The following is a 23578-nucleotide window of genomic DNA, read 5'->3' as shown; positions in this document are numbered from 1 at the left end:
AACAAGGTCAAGGTCAGAGTCAGGGATGTTACAGGGTGACATGTCATTCTTCCAGCCCCTCTTCTTCCATGAGGGTTGGGGTTCAGCCTGGTTTCTTCTTCCAGGATTTTTCTTGACCCCTCAGCCATCAAGTCCCTCCACCCCTACTCTCTGTCCACCTCCAGAGTGGCAGGCTCACCAGTAACCCTCTCCATGGGTCCATTGATTTCTGAGAAACACTCTCTTGTTCCTACCTCTGCTCAATCAGTACAGCCAGAGTTTCAGGAGTCATTAGGGTCAGGGTTAGGGGGGTGGTCACTGAGTCTGGATCATAGGGGTCATGAATCAATGGGGTCAATTCAGAGGCTCCTGTAACCTGCTCTGGCTCCACAGACGTGGATGGCAATGACCTTCTGTCCTACTGGCCAGCCCTGGGGGAATGTGAGGCCACTCCCTGTGCTCTGCAGACCTGGGGCTCCGAAAGGCGCCTGGGGCTGGACACCAGCAAGGACGCAGCCAACAACAACCAGCCGGACCTGGCCCTGACTAGTGGAGATGAAACCTCCCTGGGCCGGGCCCAGCGCCAGAGGAAAGGTACGACCCCTGACTTTGTCCTGTATTTCAGGGACCCCAGAGACTGCTTCTACCCCAGCCCAGGGGATTCTTGCCCCTTTGAGCCTCACCTGCATCGCCAGGACCTGGGGGTTGCTCCTCCTCTGATCTCAAGGGGAGGTCTGCCTCTACTCCTGCACCTTGAAGACTGACGCTGTCCCGACCCAGGGGATGACTGCCTTCCCACTCTAAGCCCTATCCTGCTGTCGCAGTGGGATCCCCAGGGGCTGCCTCTGCCCCTCCCCAAGGGGTTTCTGTCTCCAACCCTTTGTCACAGGGATCCCAGGGGCAGCTGCATCCCTAGCCCCAGGGAGTGTCTGCCACCCCCTGCCCCACATACTTACTTTACTCCCATTTGTTCCTCACACAGGCATCCTGAAGAACCGATTGCAGTACCCACTGGTGCCACAGACCCGGGGTGCCCCTGAGCTGTCCTGGTGCCGTGCAGCCACCTTGGGCCACCGTGCTGTGCCAGCTGCCTCCTATGGTCGTATCTATGCTGGAGGGCCCACAGGCAGCCTTTCACAGCCAGCCAGCCGCTACTCCTCTCGGGAACAGCTGGACCTGCTCCTCCGGCGGCAACTCAGCCGTGAGCGACTGGAGGAGGCCCCTGCCCCTATGCTTCATCCCCTGAGTCGGCCAGGTTCCCAAGAACGCCTGGATGCCGCGCCAGGCCGCCTGGAGCCCAGGGACCGGGGCAGCACCCTACCACGGAGGCAGCCACCGAGGGACTACCCTGGTGCCAGGGCCGGCCGCTTCGGGTCGCGGGATGCTCTGGACCTAAGGGCGCCTTGCGAGTGGTTGAGCACACTGCCCCTGCCCCACAGTGCCCGGAACCTTGACCCACAGCCCCCGCCTCTGCCCCTGTCTCCCCAGCGGCAACTCTCAAGGGACCCCCTCTTGCCATCCCGGCCCCTGGATTCTCTGTCCAGGAGATCGAACTCAGGGGAGCAGCTGGACCGTGTGCCTAGCCGGCACCCCTCACGAGAAGGCCTCGGGCCACCCCCGCAGCTGCTCAGAGTTAGGGAGGACCCAGCCAGTGGCCCTAGCCATGGCCCCTCTACAGAGCAGCTGGACATTCTCTCCTCTATCCTTGCCTCCTTCAACTCCTCGGCTCTCTCCTCTGTGCAGTCCTCAAGCACGCCCTCGGGCCCTCACACCACTGCCACGCCTTCTGCCACAGCCTCTGCGCTTGGGCCCTCCACACCACGCTCTGCCACATCCCACAGCATCTCAGAGCTATCTCCAGACTCAGAGTAAGCAGGCTCTAGCCACTTGCCCTTACCCTCATCAGCTTAAGACAACCTCCTGTGTACCCTGGCCTGTGTTCTGCCACAAAATGGGGTATGGGTTGGCCCTGGCTTAGCACAGCCAGGGTGCCATGGGCTGGGGGCAGAAATCTGGCGGGGAATGGTGGTGTGATTAGCCGGAACTTGCAGGGTGTATGATTGGTGCCAGCCACCCTCCCCTGTACCTCCTGGGCGAAGGAAGAGAGATAGGTGCCTTCCGAAGGGCTTGAACAAGAGGAGGGGGTGAGAGCAGGTGCCAAGGCTTGGCAGTAGGAGGTAACCTGGTATGTGGAAGGGGCAAGGAGGAGAGGAAGAGTCATTGCCTGAGAGGCTTTGTTCAGGAGGTGGTATGGGATAAGGAGGGGCCAGAAGTGGTGCCAGGATATGGGCATCTTATATTCCAGGCTGAAGAGCTAACTTTGAAAGTAAGTCATTTATCCATTGACTGATCGATTGATTTAGTCAATGTTAGGTTCCTCGTGCCTGTGGGCACTGTGAGGTGGAGCACGTAGGAACTGAGCTGGGACCTGGTGCGTTTCAGGTGCCAATGGGGCATCTGTGGGGTAGGGAAAAGCAGTCGTACCTGGGAAGCAGCTGGATACACAGGAGCCAGAGGAGTGGGGAGGAAACAAGGGCTGCGAGGCTTTGGAAACCAAGAGGAGGAGAGTTGAGTTTTGAGAAGGAGGAACAGCTAGGTCAGGCTCTGTGGAGGGCCGCAGGGCGAAAGGAGGCTTTGGGGAGAAGGGGACCCCAGGTGTGGGACAGGAGGCCAATAAAACCCAGGCAGAGTCCGAGGAAGAGAAAGGAAGGAGGAGCAGGGAACTTGGGGCCTGGTGCCAGGGACTCTGGAAGGGTGCTGGGGGAGGGTTGAGGGAGAGCTATGAGTATTGCCTGGACCCAACTGCAGCCCAACTTTGGGGTCTGACTGGTGGGGGTCGGGGGTGGGCCTGGGGGGCTGAGCAGGGGTTTGGGTTCGGGAATCACACTTGACTTCTCCGAGTCTCTGTTTCCATATCTGTAAAATGTGTCTGTAGTGACAAACTTTCTGAGATGTGGAGATTTTTTGAGACGAAAATCTGTCAAGTGCTTAATGTAGTATTTGTACATAGTAGGTGCTCGCTGAATGCCTAGAGAGAAGACAGGAGGCCGCGGGGCCTTGCTGATGAGTCTTGGGGTGCAGAAGGGGTAAAGGGGCTTGAGAACCCTGAAATGGGTGTAAGGGGGCTGGGGACTGAGAGGCAAAGGTGATGGGGTTGAGGGAAGTTGGCGGGGGCCCAGGCTGTGGTGGAAGCCCAGAGCCCCCTGACTGAATTCTCTCAGCAACCACCTCTGACTACCGCATTCAACTCTGCAGAGTTCCCAGAAGCGAGGGGCACTCCTGAGGGGCAGACTCACGGACCAGGAATGGCTGAGGGCAATGGAAGATTAGAGCTAACAGAAGAGACTCCGGGAGTCAGGGGCTGATCCCCAGGCAGCCTCCTGCCCACCCCCCAGCTCTCCCTGTTGCTGCAGTGCTGAGGCTCCTTGCTCTCTCTGTGAGCAAATCCCGCCATGCGTGTAACAGGTGCAGGGGGAAGAACTGAAAGGAGGACTTTTATACGTTTTGTACCTTTGTAACCAGAGAGATATGCTTATGTTATTTTTCAGCTTTTCTGTCTCCTGGGGTTCTGAGGCTGGGCTGGGAGGGGAAGGGGACAGAGGGTAGAGTTTGGCCCCATTTGGGTCCCTGGCAAACCATATGCTCTTTCCTCTCATCTTACTGGGGCGGATTCAGACAGGGAGGGCAAGTAGCCTCCCACCCATTGATCTGAATATTGTTAGGGCCCAAAGTACAGAGCTGATCTTTGCTTTTTCTTGGATGCCCCAAGGGCCAAACTTCAGGGACAAGGGGTTGGTCTTGGAAACGGGGGTCCTCTGATCTCCTCACAGGGCTTGCTCACGCTGCCCCTCCCCGTGGATGTGTGTGTTTATTATGTGGAGTCCCTGCCACTTACTGCCTTATGACCTAGGACTGATGCTGTGGGGTGCTGGTGGAGCAGCAGATGTCATGTTTACAGAGCAAGGCTTCCCTTTCTCTCCTGGGGAGGGGCTCAGGCCTCTGTTCAGACATTCCTGCAGAGGGTGGACTAGGGGGTCATTTGCCAGCCCCTACCCCTGCTATGAGCAAAAGTTGTCCATGGTGCCATTCGATGCCCTGACCCTGCCCTGTGCTAGAATTTCTTCCGAGGGGTAGGGTAAGAGTGGGGGCAAGGGGAGCAAAAACAAGGGAATTGAAGACACAGAATGTAGGTGCCACTGCCTCCCATGTTTACAGGACCCTCCCTGGCCCTTGGCACCTGGGCTGCAGTAACTAGTTCCATCCTACTCTATTTTCTCCTATAGGGAAAAATGACTGTTAGGACCCTGTTCACAAAACTCTCTTTTATTACTTTGTCTGATGTCCAGAACTGGGGACTTTTAGATTTTGTTACTTTGTTTACAGGTCAAGATTTCAAACATTTTACAAGTTTGTTTACAACTGAAAACTTTGAACTTTTACACTTTGTTTACAGTTGAGAATGTGTTTTCCCCCCCTTTGTTTACAAGTGAAAGATAGAGAAGATGGGAGAGGGGCTTGAGGACCCTGGACCTGGCCATCTTGAGGAGTTTCTAGCCTCTACCTCTCCCAGGCCAAAGGCCAGCCCTGAGCCCCCTGTTGAACAGCAGACCCAGAAATCCTCCAGAGCGGGCATCCTTTTACCGCTACGAACAATGGGTTGTGCAGGGTTGTAGGGGGTTCTGTGCAGACACCCCCCTGCCCCTTCCCCGCACATACTCTTGGGAGGCAGTTTCCAAGGAGATTAAAAGTTCTTCTTCACTGACTGGTGCCAAATCCGCCAGCCAGGACCCCAGCTCTCCTTACCCAGCAGAATGACCCCAGCCCTTGAAGGGTTAAGGGGCCCACTGTGGGGAGAGGGGGTCGTCCTTGCTATGTCCTAGGTTCTATAGATGTCCCTCGGTGGGGGTCCCCTGCTCCAGCCCAGTGGCCCTTTCCCTGTCTGTGTAAATTGTTCCGTGAAGCCGCGCTCTGTTTTGGGAATAAACTTCTATAGAAAATGGTTGTTGCCTCTTTCTGTTTGGGGGTGGGGGTGTAGGGTAGGAAGGAGGCTATGAATGATTCAGGCCAGGTTGACCTTTGGGAGAAATCTGAGCTCTGCACCCCCCTCAATATTCAGTTATTTTTAGCACATTTCGTCTGACATTTGGACCAGGTTCCCATCTCTTTCACCCTTAATTCTGGCCTGGCGCCTTGTGATTGGGGCCTGAAGTACGAGCACAGGTGCTGGGAGTAAGGTGCCAGGGAAACTCCTCTCTCTCAAGGTGGCAGCATGATGACTTGGTCTTCAGGGTGTGCAATTGTAACCTCGAATTTGCCCTGGCTAGGGGCCCAATCAACCCTAAGAACTGCCCTTGCTAACCCCTCAGCCCATTAACAGCACTGACCCCCACCAGCCTCTAGGACTTGGAGCTGGCTGGGACATCGCGTTCCTTCTCTGCTCAGGCAGAAATCTTTGGACAGAAACCGAGATGCCAGGCTGTGCTCTGTATAGAGGAAGGGAAACTCTCAGTCTCATTCTGGGTCTGGGTGTCCAGAGTTGAAGGGCAGCCTAGGGCACCTTCGGTGTCAGACATTGCCTGATCTTAAGAGGAGAGACTGAAGGTGGCGCCCGCAGAGACCTGATACCCCAAGGAGAGCTGTGGCTCTGGCCATCAGTAGCGCCCGCAGGCAGCCCATTGGCGGGTTTCTCGCCCCATCCCGTGGGGTCCTTCCGCGAGAAGCCAAGACTTGGTATTCGCCTTTGTCGTACTCAGGGACCTGGGGCCGCGGCTATGGCCAGCTCCGCGCAGGTCTTTAGTCCCAGTTCTGCAGTTCTATCAGGTTTAGACAGGAGGTTAAAAGTGAGCCAGGAGCGGCAGTACTAACCAGGCCGCAGGGGAGGAAGGGGTTAAATCTTCCGCCTTGGGGCTCGCCCAGCCTAAAGCGTGTCACTTAGGCCCCGCCCGACCACTCTGATTCGTCCAAGCCTTCCCTGTCCTATCCGGGGATTGGCCCCTCGGAGAGTGCCGGAGGTCCTCATCCCGGCCCCGCCTCCCGAGCCTCAGCGGCCTCCAGCCCCAGTTCCTGCAGCAGCCGGCAATTGACAGCCCGCTGGCCATGGGGCTGTCGGAAGCGTTGGGGTGAGTGCAGGGCGTGGCCCTGGTTCCCCGTGTCTGTGTCCGCGAGCCGCCGCGTGGTCTCGGTGCAGAAGCCGGCTTGGGTTAGCTCCGAAGGCGTACCGCCAAGTCCGGAGCAGGCATCTGCCTGCAACGCCTCTGTTTGCCGCTTTGCCGATTTTCTGCAGGCAGCTATCCCCTGAAGCGACGGATGGGGGCGGGAACTGGCGCGACCCTCTCTCCTGAGGACTGTGCGGGAAGCCACTCGAACGCCGCCCGCGAGCTGGCTTCGGGCCGCGGGAGGCGGCTGAGTGTGGCGGAGACCCGGCCCAGGAGGTGCGCCGATGGGCGCGTTGGGGCGGGAGGTCGTTGCACCGAGTCCATAACGGTGTCCTAAACCCACCTAGCTGTACGACTGATCCCGGATACTGGGATACGGCTGGAAGGGCTGCGGTGCCCTCCCAGAGGGAGGGGCCAATGATCTAGGCCCCGCCCTCCAAACACGCGCTCTGATGGGTGGTGGGGAGCGCTTTAAGAAGACCTGCGTGACTCACGGAGGAGGGGCAAGGGGGTTCAAAGATCTCTGTGAGACTGCGGTGCCAAGAGTCTCTGAGGATCTTCCTTGTGCGCACTCTACTCCCTTCTCCAAGCAGGACATCCAGGTTAGAGGCTCTTCCCAGGAGAGTTCCTACCCCTCCGGTGGGATCCTACCCCTAGGTCAGAGCTCACAGATCAGAACTTTCCTGAAAATTTTCCCAGCAGGGGAGTTTCCCCTCAGGGAAGATTCCTGCGCAGCGGAGATCTATTCTCAGGTGAAAGCTTTCACCCATTCCAGGTGGGAGCCTCCCCCAGGTAAGAGCTTCTCTTAGGTGAGAGTACCTTCCACATGAGGACTTTACTGGTAGGTGAACACTTTCCCCACTGAGAAAGCTTCCTTCTCAGTATGAGCTACCCCCCCCCCCCCCGCCCCCTTAAGAATTCCCTCGCCTCCAGATCTCCTATTCCTAGAGGAGATCCACCTCCCGCTTCAAGTGGGAGCCTGGGTAGATAAGAGATTCTCCCAAGACAGGACATACCTGGCTGATGAAAACTTTCCTGTCAGTTGAGAGCTTTCCCCTACGTGAGATCTCACCTGGGAACAGGAGTTCTTGAGGGGGGGGATCTTCCCACTTTGAGTGGGAGCTTGCCTTTCCAGGTGAGACCCCTTTCTCCGGGTGAGAACCATTCCCTGGCTTTGTGAGATTAAGCCTGAGTTTGTCCACAACCTGGACCCTGGGGCTGGAGGCCCAGGGGCAATCTTAGCCTCAGCACCTTCCTTCCCTTAGAGGGGAGCCCCTCTAAAGAGCAGCCTGCCTGAAGAGCCGGAACCCTGGTTGCTGGATCCCTTCCTTGCGTGTGCTCTCAGATGGCCAGCACGGAGCTCATGGAGCAGCTGGATAAGGACTCAGAGACTAAACGGGGATTGGCTGGGGGATGGGCTGGAGGGGACCTGGGGACCAGTCAGCCTGGGACCTGGACCTGGTAGAGCGCTCTCAGCTGTCCCTGGGTTGGAGGTATGGATTGTATTCATCCTGATGTGTTTTTGTAGGGAACTTTGGCCCAGTGAGAGACTTGTGCTAGACAAAGTTCAGGGATTGCCACTGGCAGGGCGTGGGGCCAGCTGGGAGCTGGACCTACCTAGATCTTGAGGATGATTCTCTGACTCCAGGTGGAAGTGTGAGGGAGGTTGGACCAGGGTTAAACTCACTATGACTCTGGTCTCGCCACCCCAGTCAGAGGGACACAGAGGCACTGTTGCCTGTGACGCAGGCCATGGAGCTGAGGAAGCGAAACTACTACGTGGAACGGCCACTGCTGAATCAGGAACAGCTGGAGGAACTGGGCTGCTTGACCTCAGCCACCGAGACCCACCAGTGGCGAACCTGGTTTCAGTAAGGCTGAGGTTGGGGGCTGGGGGCACCGACAGGACTTAGGTAGACTGTGTTCCCAATGCCTACCATTGTGTCCTCAGGTGCTCCTACACTCGGGCCCGAGCCCTTCTCCTCCAACACCTCCCAGTTTTGGCGTGGCTACCCCGGTATCCCGTGCGTGACTGGCTCCTAGGTGACCTGTTGGCTGGCCTGAGTGTGGCCATTATGCAGCTACCACAGGGTGAGCCATACCTGACCCAGAGGCTGTACCCTCAGTCTTTGGGGGGTGATCTGCAGCCCTTCAAGGCCCTGGCCCGGAAGCCCTGTGGTCTTGTGCCCACCCACCCCGCCACCCCCATCTGAAGCTTTGAGCCCTGCCCCTGGAACTATGGACCATGACCTAGGGCTGGGATTCACTCATCCTTTTCAAGGCCCAGCCTTCCAAGCCTACATTGCTACCATTTCGCCTCCAGGCCTGGCCTATGCCCTCCTTGCTGGACTGCCCCCCGTGTTTGGCCTCTACAGCTCTTTCTATCCTGTGTTCATCTACTTTCTGTTTGGCACTTCCCGGCACATCTCCGTGGGTGAGTGGAGCCAGCCTCAGCCTTGCAGGAGGATGTCCACGTTCCCCCATGGAGGACAGGATGAGGGCAGGCTGAGGAGGGCAAGGGAACTTAGGGAAGGGGACAGCATTGGTGTTGGGCTACTGGGAGACTGGCCCAAGGTCATTCCCAGGCAGGACTAGGCCTCTGACTGTGGGGCCACAGATTCAGGATAGCTCCTGGCTCCGGGAGGATGTGTGTGAGGCATTGCAAGGGGCCCAGAACTTGGCAGAGGCCTGACTAGCCTGAGACAGGCCGTCCCTCTTTCCTCATTTCACCTTCCACGAGGGGAATGATTCTGAGCCGATGGACATGAGTGGAACAGGGCAGACGATGCAGGGCCAACGTTTCTAGCCACCCTCAAGAGCCCCTGAGCTCTGGGTTCATACATGACCACCAGCATTGCCTCTGTTTGTATGGCATAGTCTGAAGATACTTGTCTAGAGCTGAATGTCTCCTGGCCTCTGCCTTAAGGACAGGGCTCCTGGTTAGGGCAGTGCCCTCTCCCCTTCAGACCTGCCCTGACCTGTCCCTGCAGGTACCTTTGCTGTCATGTCTGTAATGGTGGGCAGTGTGACGGAATCCCTGGCCCCGGATGAGGACTTCCTGCAGGCTGAGAATGCTACAGTCGATGAGGAGGCCAGAGACGCTGCCCGGGTGCAACTGACCGCCACACTCAGTGTCCTGGTCGGCCTCTTCCAGGTGCGGAGCAGTCAGGAGTATGTGTTTCCGACCCCCACTGCTGCCAACCCCATCCCCACCCTCACCTGCCATTTCCCCTGTCTGACCATCGCTGCCTTTCTCACTATTGCTGTTCACTCATGCCCCTTGGATCCCACCTGCCCCGGGCTGTGCTCTAACTGCCCTGAGGGCCTTTGTCTTCCCTGACTGTCCTTGGCCACCCCACAGGTGGGGCTGGGCCTGGTCCACTTCGGCTTCGTGGTCACCTACCTGTCAGAGCCTCTGGTCCGCGGCTATACCACAGCCGCGTCCATACAGGTCTTCGTCTCGCAGCTCAAGTATGTGTTTGGCCTCCAACTGAGCAGCCGCTCTGGGCCGCTGTCCCTCATCTATGTGAGTGAGGGTGGGAGGAGGGACGTGTAGGGTGTGCTCCACCATCTGGAGTGCTGGCTGTGACCCTGCCTCCCCTCAGACAGTTCTGGAGGTCTGCTGGAAGCTGCCCCAGAGCGTGGTTGGCACTGTGGTCACCGCATTGGTGGCAGGAGTGGTGCTGGTGCTGGTGAAACTGCTGAATGACAAACTGCAGCGACATCTGCCCCTGCCGCTCCCTGGGGAACTGCTCACGGTTCGGATTCTTCGGGGCAGGGGGGAAGGGCAAGGGAGGATATGTCCCTCCCAGCAGGTACCCTCGGGGATTTAAAGACCAGCCAGAGTGGGCACCAGGGAGAGTTCCTGGGGAGTGGCTGGAACCACAGCAGAAAGGTCCCATGTTGGTGCCTTCCAGTCCCCAAACAGCACCTTACCCGGTCGTCCACTTCTCCCCATCTCCTGAAGGCTTTGCTTCAGGCCCCCTTCTTCCCTGCCAAAGTGGTTTCTCCACACTCTGACTGTCCTCTCCCCCCAGCTCATCGGAGCCACAGGCATCTCCTATGGCGTGGGTCTGAAGCACAGATTTGGGGTGGATGTCGTGGGCAACATTCCTGCAGGGTGAGCTCTGGCCCCTGTCGGGTTAGGGAGGGGTGGGCGGCCAGGACCAGCACCCTCCTTTGGCCTCACAGATGCCCTTTGCAGGCTGGTGCCCCCAGTGGCCCCCAGCCCCCAGCTGTTCGCCAGTCTTGTGGGCTACGCCTTCACCATCGCCGTGGTTGGTTTCGCCATTGCCATCTCACTGGGGAAGATCTTCGCCCTGAGGCACGGCTACCGGGTGGACAGCAACCAGGTCTGGCGGCAGGATATGGGGGCAGCTGGGTAAACAGAGATGCCAGGGCCTGGGGGGTGGGGGTGGGGCGGTGTGTGGTATAGCGGGTGGGACAGGGGGAAATAGCAAACAAGGGGCGCCTGGGTGGATCGGTCGGTCGGTTAAGCATCCGAGTTTGGCTCAGGTCATGATCACACGGTTTGTGGGTTTGAGCCCCATGTTGGGCTCTGTGCTGACAGCCTGGAGCCTGCTTCAGATTCTGTGTTTCTCTCTCTGCCCCTCCCCCGCCCATGCTCTGTCTCTGTCTCTCAAAAATAAATAAACATTAAAAAGAAAGAAAAGAAACAGCAAACAAATGTGCTGGGGCCACGCAGGGGGCTGGGACAGTAGCCAGGGCATTCGGGACAGTAGCCAAGTCTGGAGGCTGTTGAATGAGGATGGAGGTTGGGGACACCTGGGCCTAGATACAGTGGTACGGTGACCAGACATGACACACCCGCACTTCCCTCCACCAGGAGCTGGTGGCTCTCGGCCTCAGTAACCTCGTCGGGGGCTTCTTCCGGTGCTTCCCTGTGAGCTGCTCCATGTCCCGCAGCCTGGTACAGGAGAGCACCGGGGGCAACACGCAGGTGGGCTCCGGGTGCGGGTGTGCATCTGTGCGCACGCACACCGCTCTGGCTGGGCGGTCCTGCCCGCTCCTCCCTGCACCCTGCTCCCCTACCCTCCACCCCACCCCACCCCCCTGCTCACTCCCACCCTGCAGGTGGCTGGGGCTGTCTCCTCCCTCTTCATCCTCATTATCATCGTCAAACTTGGGGAACTCTTCCAAGACCTGCCCAAGGTGAGCCGCCTCCTCCCCACAGCCAGGCTTGAGGGACCTGGCCAGGCCAGGGGCTCAAATCAGTCAGGTCCTAGGTGAGGGGCAGGGACACAAGCTCATGCCCTGTTTTTCAAGGTTGAGCTCTTTGGGGTGGGATTTGGAGTTAAGGATCAGGGATTGGAACCCTTCCGGGTGAGATCCAAGTTGTTCAGTTCAGGGGGCAGGTGGCGGCTAGCGTCGTGCGGGGCTCATGCCCGGGTGGTCAGGGTTGTCAGCACCTGGGCGCCTCTCGGAAGTCCCTGGTGACACTCCCCTCACCCAGGCAGTCCTGGCAGCCGTCATTATCGTGAACCTGAAGGGCATGTTGAAGCAGTTCACCGACATATGTTCCCTCTGGAAGGCAAATCGAGTGGATCTGGTGAGAGGCCTGTGAGCCCATGGGTGGGGGTGGGGACCTACAGCAGGGCCCCCTCTAGAGCCTGTTGACCGCTGCCCTTCTGCTTTTAGCTCATCTGGCTGGTGACCTTTGTGGCCACCATCCTGCTGAACCTGGACCTTGGCCTGGCCGTTGCAGTGGTCTTCTCCCTGCTGCTTGTGGTGTTCCGTACGCAGCTGTGAGTCTCCCCTCTGGGTCCCCCCATCCCAGCTCGTGAGGGAGCGAGGCCCACACTTTCTTCCCACCGCCTTCCTGCATCTCGGGGGTCACCCAGGCTCCCTCGTACCCCCTCGCTGCCCCTTCCTCACATGGTCTCCTTCACAGGCCCCGCTACTCTGTCTTGGGGCAGGTGCCAGACACGGATATTTACCGAGATGTGGCTGAGTACTCAGAGGTGGGTGGCAGGGGCTGAGCAGGAGGCCTGGGGGTGGGACAGAGGCTGAATGGGCCTTTGTTAGTCTTGTCTGCACCTGGCAAAGACCCTGGGGATTGAGGGTGCTTTGGTCCTTGGAGCTTCAGGGGAGGAGTTCTAGTCTGCCACCCTCCTCAGAGCTAGGAGCGGACAGAGGAGGAGTGGATACAGGGGCCATGGGAGCCTGAGGGGAGGGGTCTGTCTTATCCTGTGGAGCAGCTCTGGGGCAGGAGCCTGGGACACCAGGGTGAAGGAGAGGCTGTTTGTGATCTGATCAGCAGAGTTCCTACATCTCTATCATTCGTTTACCTCCTGAGAAGTTTCATGCTTAATAGTAGGGGCAGTGGAATAAAACAAGCCCATTCCTGCTGACTTGGAGACTTGGAGTCTGAGTACAGTATAATCAGGCAGAGGGAGGAGTGGTCAGGAGGGGGAGCAGCTCAGCTGGATGGAAAGGGAGGTGGGGGCACATTGTGCAGGCCCAAGTGCTGAGCAGAGACCTGGACTGTGTCCTGGGTGGAATGGGAGCTGGGGAGGGTGTCTCTGTGTACATGCAGAAAACAGACCACAGAGTGGGGGGTGGAGACCCAAGAGGAGGCCTAAGAGCCTAGCCTGGGTTTTAACAGAAGGGAGGGGAGATGGGAAGGGAAGGTTCAGGGTGCCCTGGAGGAAGCTTTGACGGGCTTGGCTGAGGGTCTGGGTGGTGGGGGTGAGGGGTAGGGAGCAGGACGAGGTGTTAGGGTTATGTAGCCAAACCTGTGGCCCAAGGTCTGGGAGGGCAGGGGCTTGGTGATGGGGGGCCCTTGGGCCATACAGGAGAGGAAAGCAGGAGAGCAAGATACAACCAGGAGAGCAGAGGGCTCAGCCACCCCCAACCCTGACCCATCCCTAGGCCAGGGAGGTCCCAGGCGTGAAGATCTTCCGCTCCTCAGCCACCATGTACTTTGCTAATGCCGAGCTCTACAGCGACGCACTGAAGCAGAGGGTGAGGCCTGGGGTCCCCAGGGTGAGTGTCATAGGGTCCCTTACCTCCCCAGAATGTCTGCATCCCTTCTGACATTTCTCTCTAGTGCGGTGTGGATGTTGACCACCTCATCTCCCGGAAGAAGAAGCTGGTCAAGAAGCAGGAGCAAAAGCTGAAGCGACTGAAGAAGCTCCAGAAACAGGCAGGGGCCTCTCTGAGCCAGGGACTCCTGGCCTCCTGACTTCTTAACCTCATTCATTCCCCTCTTCTCCTTGATGCCCCCAGGACCCCTGCTTTGCTCCCCTGGTGGGTCAGTGCTCTGGGTGGAGTTTTGTTTTCTCCCACATCCTAAGCCAGTAACAAGCGTTACACAGTAACAACCACCACGATCCTTTTCCAATCTGGCTGTTCCTGGAGCTGGTCAGAACCCCACCACCTTCAGTCTGGCAGCCCTGGGTCCCAAGCTTCAGTTCCTGGCCTGCCTACCTGCCCAAAGCCTGGGGGTGGTACCAGACTTGCCTGGCTTGGCTGTCAGGTGACAGCTGGGACAGCTTTTTACGGCCCCTCTCTTCCCCTGACCTAGACTGCCACCTCCAAGGACACTTCTGTTTCTATCGAAGTCAACTCCAGCACCAGAGACATGGAGAGCAACAACATGGAGGACTCCAAGGCCGAGGGAGAGGGGTCAGCCATGAGCTGCAGAGATGGGGGTGCCCATGCATGTCCTGAGAGGAAGGCCACGGACCTACCAGCTGTGGGTTTTAAGTGGTTGTGCCAGTGGCAGGGGGGTGGGTGATGGATCAGATGCCCTATGGGGAGAGGTCTAGTGATCTGCCATAGATTCTGCTTGTGGCTCTCTTGTCTGCCATCGGAAGACCTTGAATTTGTAGAGTTCACAAGACCCCACAGTCTGTGCTCATGGGTAAAGGGAAAGGATTGGGAGTGGGGGGGAAAATATGGGATCAAAAGGGATGCCAGGCTCAACTAGAGACCCAGATGGTATGCCAGGGTGTCTGCGTTTGCACATGTGTCCCTGGGCCCCCTCCCTGCTCCGCCCTGGCTGACTGAGGGTAGGCTACAATTGCCCAGCGCCCTCCCTTCTTAAGCCTCCCTAGTAAGCCTGGGTGCAGGAGGTAACAGAGCAGTATATGCAAGTCTGTATGTGCTCCTGAGTCTGGGCGTCCTCTCCTGTGTTTCCTCATGTGTCCCTCTTGCCTTTGCATACAAGAGACTCCCCACATCCTGGTTCTCCAGTGTCCCCCGAATGTCCCAATATATGTGGGTGTTTACGTGCATGCTCCCACATCTGACCCTATGTGTCCTTGTATGTCTGTGTGCTCCTTGACATCACCCCTTCATGGGCAGCCTTTGCAGTGTGTCTGGTTTGCCAGCAGGTGAGCACAGGGAATGAGCTAGAAGATATGGCAGCCAGCGGTCAAGAAGGTGCTAAGGCCCCAGATGTGACCACACTGAAAGCCCTGGGCCTGCCTCAGCCGCACTTCCACAGCCTCGTCCTGGATCTGGGAGCCCTCTCTTTTGTGGACACTGTGTGCCTCAAGAGCCTGAAGAATGTAAGGGGCTGGGGGCTGGGGACACCCCTAAGAAGAGCCCTGGGAGAGGACAAGGCCCCCTCAAGCCTCCTGACCCTATAACTAGATCCAAGAGCCCTCTGAGCTCCCCCTCAAAACTCCCTCCCACCCCAGCCTCCCTCTTCGGGACCCACAAGGCTCCCTCTGAGTCTGGCCCCCTTTTCTGCTGCAGATTTTCCGTGACTTCCGAGAGATCGAGGTGGAGGTGTACATGGCCGCCTGCCACAGTGCGTGGGATGGGGACATGAGCGGTCTGGGAGGGGAGTGGGCTCTTCCAGCCAAGGAGTTAAGGTCTCTGAAACTGGAGGTCAGAGGTGTCTTGAGGGGGCAGGGGTCAAGGATCAAGAGTGGAGGTTTAGATGTAGCCTCAGGGGTAGAGGTCAGGGACGAAATGGGTCAGGGTATTCGGGGGACTGGGGTTGGGGTTCCTGGTGGTTCTATGAGTCAGGGGAGACCTATTCCTTGCCTACAGCCCCTGTGGTTGCCCAGCTTGAGGCTGGGCACTTCTTCGATGCATCAATCACTAAGCAGCATCTCTTTGCCTCTGTCCACGACGCTGTCCTCTTTGCCCTCCAACACCCGAGGTCCAGCCCTGCCAGCCCTGTTTTGGTGAGCTGGCCTCTGTCTTGCTGAGCTTTTTGTCTGTCTACTGGTTGTCCCTACCCTGACCCCCAGCTTCAGGAAGTTCACCCTTCCTGGATGGATCTGTCCCTGGTGGACCCATTGCTGCCCCTTCCTGCCTTTAGCTGAAGCTGCTCCTGGGAGCAGGGGTTGCTGTCCTGGGGGAAGGGGCTGATATGTGTCCTTTGGAAACTGACCAGAGCCTCCCCTCCTCTGCCTCCTCAGATGACCAAACTCTGACCATGCTGCCACCCTGCCTGAGACTGCTCCCCTCTGAATGTTGTAACTTGTGAGAACGACACCCCCCCCCCAACCCTGGGCTGCCTCCAGATGTCCCCCAGGAGTCCCCTCCGTATAAACACACACACATACACACAACTCAGGGATGGAGGTTCTGGGACTCCAAGTTCAGTGCTATAGGCCAGGGATGGGGCACTGGAGTCAGACTGGCACTGGCTGGGTTGGGGGAATATGTATGATTTTAGCCCCAGAAATAAAGATTTATTTGCCTAACACCAGGCTCTGCTGTGCCTTGGTGGGGGCTTGGTGGGGGCTTGGTGGGGTGGGCAGCCATCTACAGCCCTGGCTCCTGACCTTTCTTATGCCCCAAAGTGGGGACTGGAGTCAGAAGTTGGGGGGAAGGTTTGGGGAGGGCAGAGTCAGGTGAGACAGCAGACAGCCACCAGAGGGAAAGTTATGGGGCCCAGGGTGGGGGTACCCCAGGTCCAAGTTACCCAGCTGCTCTCAACCCTTGGCACCTATGTCTTCATCTGGAAGATAGTTGGAATCAGAGCTTCTTCTCAGGAATGATCCCAATGAGGTGCAGCCCCCGGAGGGTGTGAGTGAACCGGCGGGGGGGGGGGGGGGGGGGGCGGGGAAGCATGGTGTTCACAGGTGCTGCTGGTCTGTGTTTAGAAGAATGTGCAGGATTGTCTACTTGGGAAAATGCCTGTTCATAATCATTACATCACCTGGGCTCTGCAGGTCATGGTCAACCAAGAAATGTGCTCATTTCTACCATAAAATGCCAGCATCTAGGCATGTTCCCTAGTGGGCAGCAGTGGGCCTTTAGGCCAGCTGATGCTCTGAGTGATGGCAGGGCGGTGCGGCTAAAATCTTTCTGGTCCTGTGTCTCGGCAGTATAGTAAAATGACGATTATACCCGCTTCCTGGGTTGCTCAGTGAATATTAAATGAGTCAGTGCCACAAAATGCTGACAGCAATGCTGGGCTCGAGCCACCTGCTCAAAAGCACATGAACACTGCTGTCCCCCAGGTAACTGACCAGGTGCTCAGCTCTGTGCTGGACAAGCGGACGGAGGCTGACCTATCCTTCAAGTCACTGAAGCGCCCCTTGTCCAGCTCAGTTTTTATCGTGTTCTGCATCAGCACCCTGTTCTGTGTTCATGAATCCTCCTCCCTGCCCCAGCCCCCAGAATCACAGCCCAGGAAGTCAGAGCTTTTTATCTGCTTTGTCATACGTATCCCAGCACCAGGAATGGTGCCTGGCGTGCTTGGCAAATATTGGGTGAGTGAAGCTTATGTGTCTGAGTGGAGGGCAGACCTCAAATAAGAAACTGCAGAGAGTTAGAACTTCTTTGAAGAAAAAAAAAACGGGGTCACACGACAGAGAAGGGACTGTGTTGCCCAGTATGCTCATGGGAGGGAAGCTAAGGGAGAAGGTGACACAGACTGAAACACCAGCCATGAGAAATGGAGGACCGTGTCCTGGCATAGGGAACAGCACTTGTTTTGGGGAACACCGGAGAGGCCTGCGTGAGTCTGGAGGGAGGCCACAGCACACAGGACCTCACAGGCCAGAGAGAACCTTCAGGCTTTGTTCAGAGCCTGTGGGGGCCCCACAGTTTTGAGCGCTCACCCTGCTGTGATTTGGACTGTGGGGTAGGCTGGGCTTTGGGGACCAGCAAGCGGCTCTGTGCCAGACAGCAGCCTTAGGGACCATGGGGTGTTAGAATTTGAGGGACTGAATGTTAGGTGAGGGAGGAGGCTGGGGGAAGGAGTTGTTCTTCAGTCCTGGGCTGGCTAAAAGATCGGCACCCAGGCCTCAAGCGTACCGCCTATCTTGGCCCTGGAAGCCCCCCTTCCCCACCCTGCTGTGTTTTCTGGCCAGTCTGCCCCTCAGGAAAGGCCACGGACCCAGCTGGAACCTGCTGCCTGCCCCTGGGGGAGGGGTGTTTGTCTGTTGCCAGGCACCCAGGTTCCACCCGGGGACTTGGCACAGCCATGCTGCCCACACCGTTCATCCTGCTACTGCTGCCCCTGCTGGCGATGCCAGCCCCCTCCCATGCCTGGTCACGGCCCCTGTGGTACCAGGTGGGGCTGGACCTACAGCCCTGGGGGTGTCATCCGAACACCTTGGAAGGCTGTGGGGGCAGTCTGGGCTGTCCTGGCCACTGGATGGGCCTGGGGATGAACCGCATCTACCCTGTGGCTGGGGTCACACTCACCACCACCATGATGCTGATGGTCAGCCGTGCGGTGCTACAGCGGTGGCGCTCCCAGGGCACTAAGTCTGAGGTGAGCACAGCACTGCTCTGTTCCCCCAGCCTCCTGCCTCCACTCAGACCCAGTGAGATCACGTCCTCTACCCAACCCTCCCCCAGTCAACCTACCCATGCCTGTGCCCCCCCGCCCCCCGCACCGCTCACACTCTCTGGTCCCTACATCTGTCCACACCCATCAACCCCTGACCACTCCCAGTACTCTGTCCCCATCTGTCCCTCCGCCCCTTAATATCCTTATTCCTCATCCAGCTCCCTTGGCCCCCATGACCACCCCAGCCCATGGCAGACCCTCGGTGACCCTCCACCACCATCTGCCTTCCTATGCCCTTCTCCCTGGCCCCATCGCTGCCCCTCACCGCACCCTGATCCCATCCCTCTGCTCTCACTCTTGCCTCTTGGTCCTATCCTCAGCACCCGCAGGTGACCACTAGTCCCTCCGGACCCTGGAAACGGCGGAATCCGATCTCAGACCGCGCCCTGCTCATTGGGGTCCTGCACATGCTGGATGCCCTCCTGGTCCATATTGACTGCCACCTGCGGCATATAACCACCAAACAGAAAACCCCAATAAAGGGGTCTCCCACCCAGAGTGGGTGACCCAACATATGCCTCTCTTTGCCTGGTGGCCAGTCGGGGTGGGGGTGGCCTGAGGCTCTGGGCCAGGCTCAGGCCTGTGTGTGTGTCGTCTCCAAGCTCGCCTGGACCCTGTGTCTCCTTTTTATTTTTGCAGTCGGCAGATTTGAGGCCTCTGTGCCCAGGATGGGTGGGCATGTGGGGCTGACTCACACTGCTCCATTGCCCCCACTGACAGCCCCCTCTTCCTTAAGGTCTCACTTATAAATACAGCTCCTTCTCCAGGGCTCCTTAGGGGCCCTGGTGTGGTGGGACAAGACTTGACCATCAGGGAAGACTTGGCTGGTCCATGGAGGGCTGCCCAGAGGAGGTAACAACCTGAATGAGTCAGTGAGGGCACCCGGTTGGGGATGAGGGGGGTCGGGAGGTGGAGGGTGAGCCTTGGCCACCTTCATCTTTATGGCGGGCTCAACCATGCTCTGGCACCTGAGTGGTCCTTGCTCTAAGGCCCCTGAAAGTGGAGTGAGGGCTGAACTTCACCCCTTCTCTTCCTTCTACTGAGGACAATCCAGGTTGAGTGGGTACTGAGGCCTATGCATGTTTATCTGTTTTAGAAAAAGAATATAAAATTACAAATTCAAAAATAGAAATAAGTGCATTAAAATGAGGAAAAAATGGTGAGAGATTATAAATGTTAAAAAGCTGACACTACAGGGGCTCCTGGGTGGCTTATCCTGTTAAGCGTCCGACTCTTGATCTCAGCTCAGGTCTTGATCTCAGGGTTGTGAGTTCAAGCCCCACTTTGGGCTCCACAATGGGCATGAAGCCTACTTAAGAAAAAAAAAAGTGATGCTACAATGCAAAATCCAGACCAATAATGTGTTTGTGGCGACTTCCTAACACATTAATACTTGTACCCCTATACTTTCTGGCTGCTGACTCTGATAACCTCTATATAGGATGAAGATTTTGTAGTACAGAGGGGACATATCCTCTATACACAGAAAATAGATGAATTCAGTCTTCCTTCTAACATGGTTGATTGTTGAAATTTGTGTTTTAATTATTGATAGTTTAGAAAATCCCTCTCCTAAACTATTATTGATGATGTCACATAAATTGTCTGGATGTTTTTCAAATTTGGAAAACTGTCATCAACTTGCTTTCATACAGAAGCTCTATATTTTGGAAGAATTTCCCAAAGGTAGGCTCTGGCTCCACATACATTTCAAAACTTGTTTTCTCTCCATGGCTCACAATTTTTCTAGCACTGGGCACTCTGGGGCACGTGCTAAATGCAATAGGATCCTGCATTTCTGTCCTGACCAGAAGCTCTGTCTGACCTGGCAGGAGGTTCCTGGAGGCCTCATGTACCAGGACAGAAATGACAAGGTGAATGCACACCCGAGTGGAGCAACCACATTAGGTCCCTCTAAACCCCGGCCAAGTGTGTCCCCTTGGTAGACTTGGAGGTGGTCCCCTTTCAGGGAAGCCCGCTGCTGCCAGTCATCAAGAAGGGTCTCAGCTGCAGGCGGCCTCGTCACAGCTAGTTTTTGCCCTTGGCGCAACCCTTTCCCTCTCTCCCTCAGATGCTGATCTCGACTCCCTGGTAAATGTCCTAATCTCCCTCTGGGGAGTCCGCTTCCTAGAGAACCCAACCTGGGACAATCCCCAACCCACCTTCCTCTTGGCTGAACCCCCCAAATGTTATAACTTCTCCAGTATCCCCATAAGAGGTGAGGTAGGATGGAGGGATTGACTAGAAAAGGACAGAGGTTCTAACTACATGCAGTTAGAATATCTTCATTCCGCGAGTTTAAAAAAGACTTGCCTCTATGGACACACTCCTGGGGCTCCTCCCAAGGCCTGGAAGAGAAGAGCATTGAAGCTTGAGATTCATCAGCCTCTTGTTAGGCCCACTTCTACATTCTACAAGGTTCAGTAAGCACCTACCATTTGCTAGTCTATTGTGGATACCAGGATCCATTGATGTACAGAACAGAACCGGCTCCTCTCTTACTCAAATGGGAGGGTGGTGGTGGTGGTGGTGGTGGCGGCGGTGGTGAAACCAACTCAATAAAAGCCATGACTCTGCAGAGATGTGCTGGCCTAGTCAGGGCAGTGGGCGGCAGGTGGGTGGGGGCATGGAGCAAAGGTGGGCTGACTGCTGACACTTGAAAAGTGAGGTGACTAAAGTAGGGGACAGTGCTCCAGTCAGAATGACAGGTCCTTGTGGAGGGTGTGGGGGTGGACCTTGGCCTGGTCCAGGAACTATAAGATGGTCAGAATTTCAGTGGAAAGAAGGAGCCCTGGAGAGGAGGAAGGGGCAGGCTGGGGAGGGACAGGGTTTGGTACCTCCTGGTGAGGATATGGTGGGCAGAATAGTGGCCCCTCAAGATGCCCATGGAATCTGTGGATATGTTATAGTACCTGGCAAAAAGAACTTGGTAGATGGAATTAAAGATCTTTCTGGATTATTTTGCTAGGCTCAATGGAATCACATGAGCCCTTAAAAGTGATGAAGAGGGCAGGAGAGTTGGTTAGATTTAAATTGTCAGAGGTACTTGATCCTCTGTTTCTGGTTTTGAAGATGGGGGAAGGGATCTCCCACCATCCAAAAATCCAAGGAATTCAGGCGAGCTCTGGAAGCTGGAGATAACTCTCTGGTGACAGCCAGCAAGAAAACAGGAACCTCAGACCTACAACCACTAGGATCTAAATTCTACCAACAACCCAAATGATCAAGGACACAAATTCTCTCCTAGAACCTCCAGAAATGAACATAGCCCTGCTGATGCCTTAATTTCAGCCAAATGAGATACATGTTGGACTTTGAGCCTATAGAATGGTGAGGTAATAAATTTGTGTTCTGAGCCATTGAGTCTGAGGTAATTTGTCATGCTGACAATAGAAAACTAATACAGATGTTGATATCGAGAGCAAGGTACTACTGTAACAAAGTCTAGAAACATGGAAATGGCTTTGGAATTGAGCAGTGAACAAAAGTTGGAAGAATGTCAAGGAGCATAGTGGAAAAAGCCAAGACAGCCTTAAACCGTTAGCAGAAATATCTTGACTTTGAGAATGCTGCCAGCGAGGGTTCAGAAGGAAATGAGGAACATGTTATTGGAAACCAGGAGGTTTCCTATCCTCCTTCTCTCCTTTCCAGGAGGAAAGCTTAGTGGAGTTGTGTCCAGAAGTTTGGTGAAAGGCAGAACTTGTGAATGATGAAAGTGGACATTAAGTAGAGGAGATTTCCAAGGAAACTGTTGAAAATTCAGCCTCTGCTCTTTTTGCTATTTATGGTAAAATGCAAGAGGAGGGAGAAAGATTGAGAGAAAAATGGTCAAAACAGAACCAGGACCTGATACTGGAAATTCTCAGCCAACTGTCTAAAAAAACACTTTCCCCCAAATTATTGGAGTTGATATAATTCTTTTTTTGTAATAAAATTTTTTTTAATGTTTTATTTTTTGAGAGACAGAAAGAGACACAGTGAGGGCAGGAGAGTGGCAGAGAAAGAGGGAGACATAGAATCTAAAGTGGGCTCCAGGCTCTGAGCTATCAGCACAGAGCCCCATGCGGGGCTCGAACCCACAAATGCGAGATCATGACCTGAGCCAAAGTCAGATTCTCAACCGACTGAGCCACCCAGGCACCCCTATATAATTCTAATCAAATTAGGCTTTTCTTTTAGATGGAATATTCTTTTTACAAATCATTTAGAACAGGGTGTGACATCACAAAAGATGGCAGAGTAGGACTCTCCAGGAATCCTTTCCTCCACCAAAATATCAAGCTAGCAGAAACTTCAGCAGCTATTTTTGGAACTCAGAAGTCTAGTTGAACACTTGCAGCATCCAAGGGAGAACTTGATGAAGAATTCAATGAATTTCCCTGTTTCAACCCCCACCGGCTGAAGCAGCTTCCCAGCTGCAGGGAATTTAAGTAGACCTCACCCCCCACCCCCATCCCCACATTTCCTTTGGGAGCAAGACGTTTAAGGAAATCTTTGTCAGGTCACTGGCTGATTGCAGAAATAATAAATTAGAAACTTCAATTACTACACACAACAAGGAATATACTTTGTGAAAGTAGTATGGAATGGTCATGATGGCTCCACTCCTCAACAAGCTGAAATCAGCAATCCCTAAAGAGAGAACTCGATCTCCAGAGTTATCATATGTAACACTCAGAACGTCCAGTTCTCAACAAACATTACAAAATATGCTAAGAAATGGGAAAGTGAGGCCCATTTGCAGAGAAAAAAAAGAAACCTGACAGGAAACATCCCTAAGTACGCCCAGGCAATGGAATTATTAGTGAAAGGACACTATAGACAAATAGCTAAAGAAAACCAGAAAAATAATGTCTGCCTAAAATTAGAATATCAGCAAAAACGAAAATTTTAAGGGGCACCTGGGTGGCTCAGTCGGTTGGGTGTCCAACTTCAGCTCAGGTCATGATCTCATGGCTCGTGGGTTTGAGCCCCATGTCGGGTTCTGTGCTGACAGCTCAGAGCCTGGAGGCTGCTTAGGATTCTGTGGCTCCCTCTCTCTCTCTGCCCCTCCCCTGCTCATGCTCTGTCTCTCTCTCTCTCCTTCAAAAATAAATAAACATTAAAAAAATTAAATAGGAAAAAAACCCACAAAATTTTAAGTGGATCTAAAAATTCTGGAGCTGAAGACTAGAATAACCAAAATGGAAAACTCACGAGAAGGGTTCAGCAACAGATTGGAGCAGACAGAAGAAAGGGTCAGTGAGCTTAAAAGTAAGATGACTGAAATTATCCAGTCTGAGAATAGGAAAGAAAAAGGATAGAGAAAAAATGTGCAGCTCTTGAGGAACCTGTAGGACACTATCAAGCAGAAAAATATATGCATTGCGGAAGTTTCAGGCAGAGTAGAAAGAGAGAAAGGGGCAGAAAAAAAATTTTGAATAATGGCCACCCCTTTCCCCTCATATCTGATGAAAGGCACATCCAAAAAGTTTGGTCTGGTGGTATGGGGCTTAGCATAAATGACTATTTTGGATCTCTTGTTTTTAACAACATATGTTGTACGATCCCACCAATATGAGATACTTAAAATAGGCAAGTTTATACAGAAAAAAAGTAGAATCGAGATTATCAGGGGCTGGAAGAAGAAGGAAATGGTCAGTTATTTTCTGTTTAG

At 55.2% G+C, this 23578-nt stretch overlaps 2 protein-coding genes across 12 annotated transcripts in view; both read left to right on the top strand.

The window, feature by feature from the left end:
* LOC109247773 (cadherin EGF LAG seven-pass G-type receptor 3) overlaps positions 1–15820 on the top strand; it is a 37642-nt gene extending 21822 nt beyond the window's left edge. For 5 of the 11 annotated variants that reach the window (XM_053896999.1, XM_019416735.2, XM_019416734.2 and 2 more), the window contains 3 exons: positions 373–573; positions 962–1847; positions 3235–4978. In XM_053896999.1, coding sequence (XP_053752974.1) covers positions 373–573; positions 962–1847; positions 3235–3262 — 1115 coding nt within the window. In that variant the 3' untranslated portion in view covers positions 3263–4978. The other 6 variants (XM_053897005.1, XM_053897004.1, XM_053897001.1 and 3 more) reach the window with 6 other exon arrangements.
* Positions 15821–17310: 1490 nt separating this feature from the next.
* TMEM89 (transmembrane protein 89) lies at positions 17311–18439 on the top strand. The gene is made up of 2 exons (XM_019416731.2): positions 17311–17844; positions 18243–18439. Exons 1-2 carry the CDS (start codon positions 17551–17553, stop codon positions 18426–18428), a joined length of 480 nt encoding a protein of 159 aa, XP_019272276.1. The 5' UTR covers positions 17311–17550; the 3' UTR covers positions 18429–18439.
* The last annotated feature ends 5139 nt before the right edge of the window (positions 18440–23578 follow it).

Source organism: Panthera pardus, unplaced genomic scaffold, assembly GCF_024362965.1.
Source record: "Panthera pardus isolate Hobbes unplaced genomic scaffold, ASM2436296v1 HiC_scaffold_8, whole genome shotgun sequence".
In the NCBI taxonomy this organism is placed as follows: domain Eukaryota; kingdom Metazoa; phylum Chordata; class Mammalia; order Carnivora; family Felidae; genus Panthera; species Panthera pardus.
The sequence above is the reverse complement of the archived record's forward strand: the minus strand, read 5'-3'. Positions and strand labels throughout refer to the sequence as shown.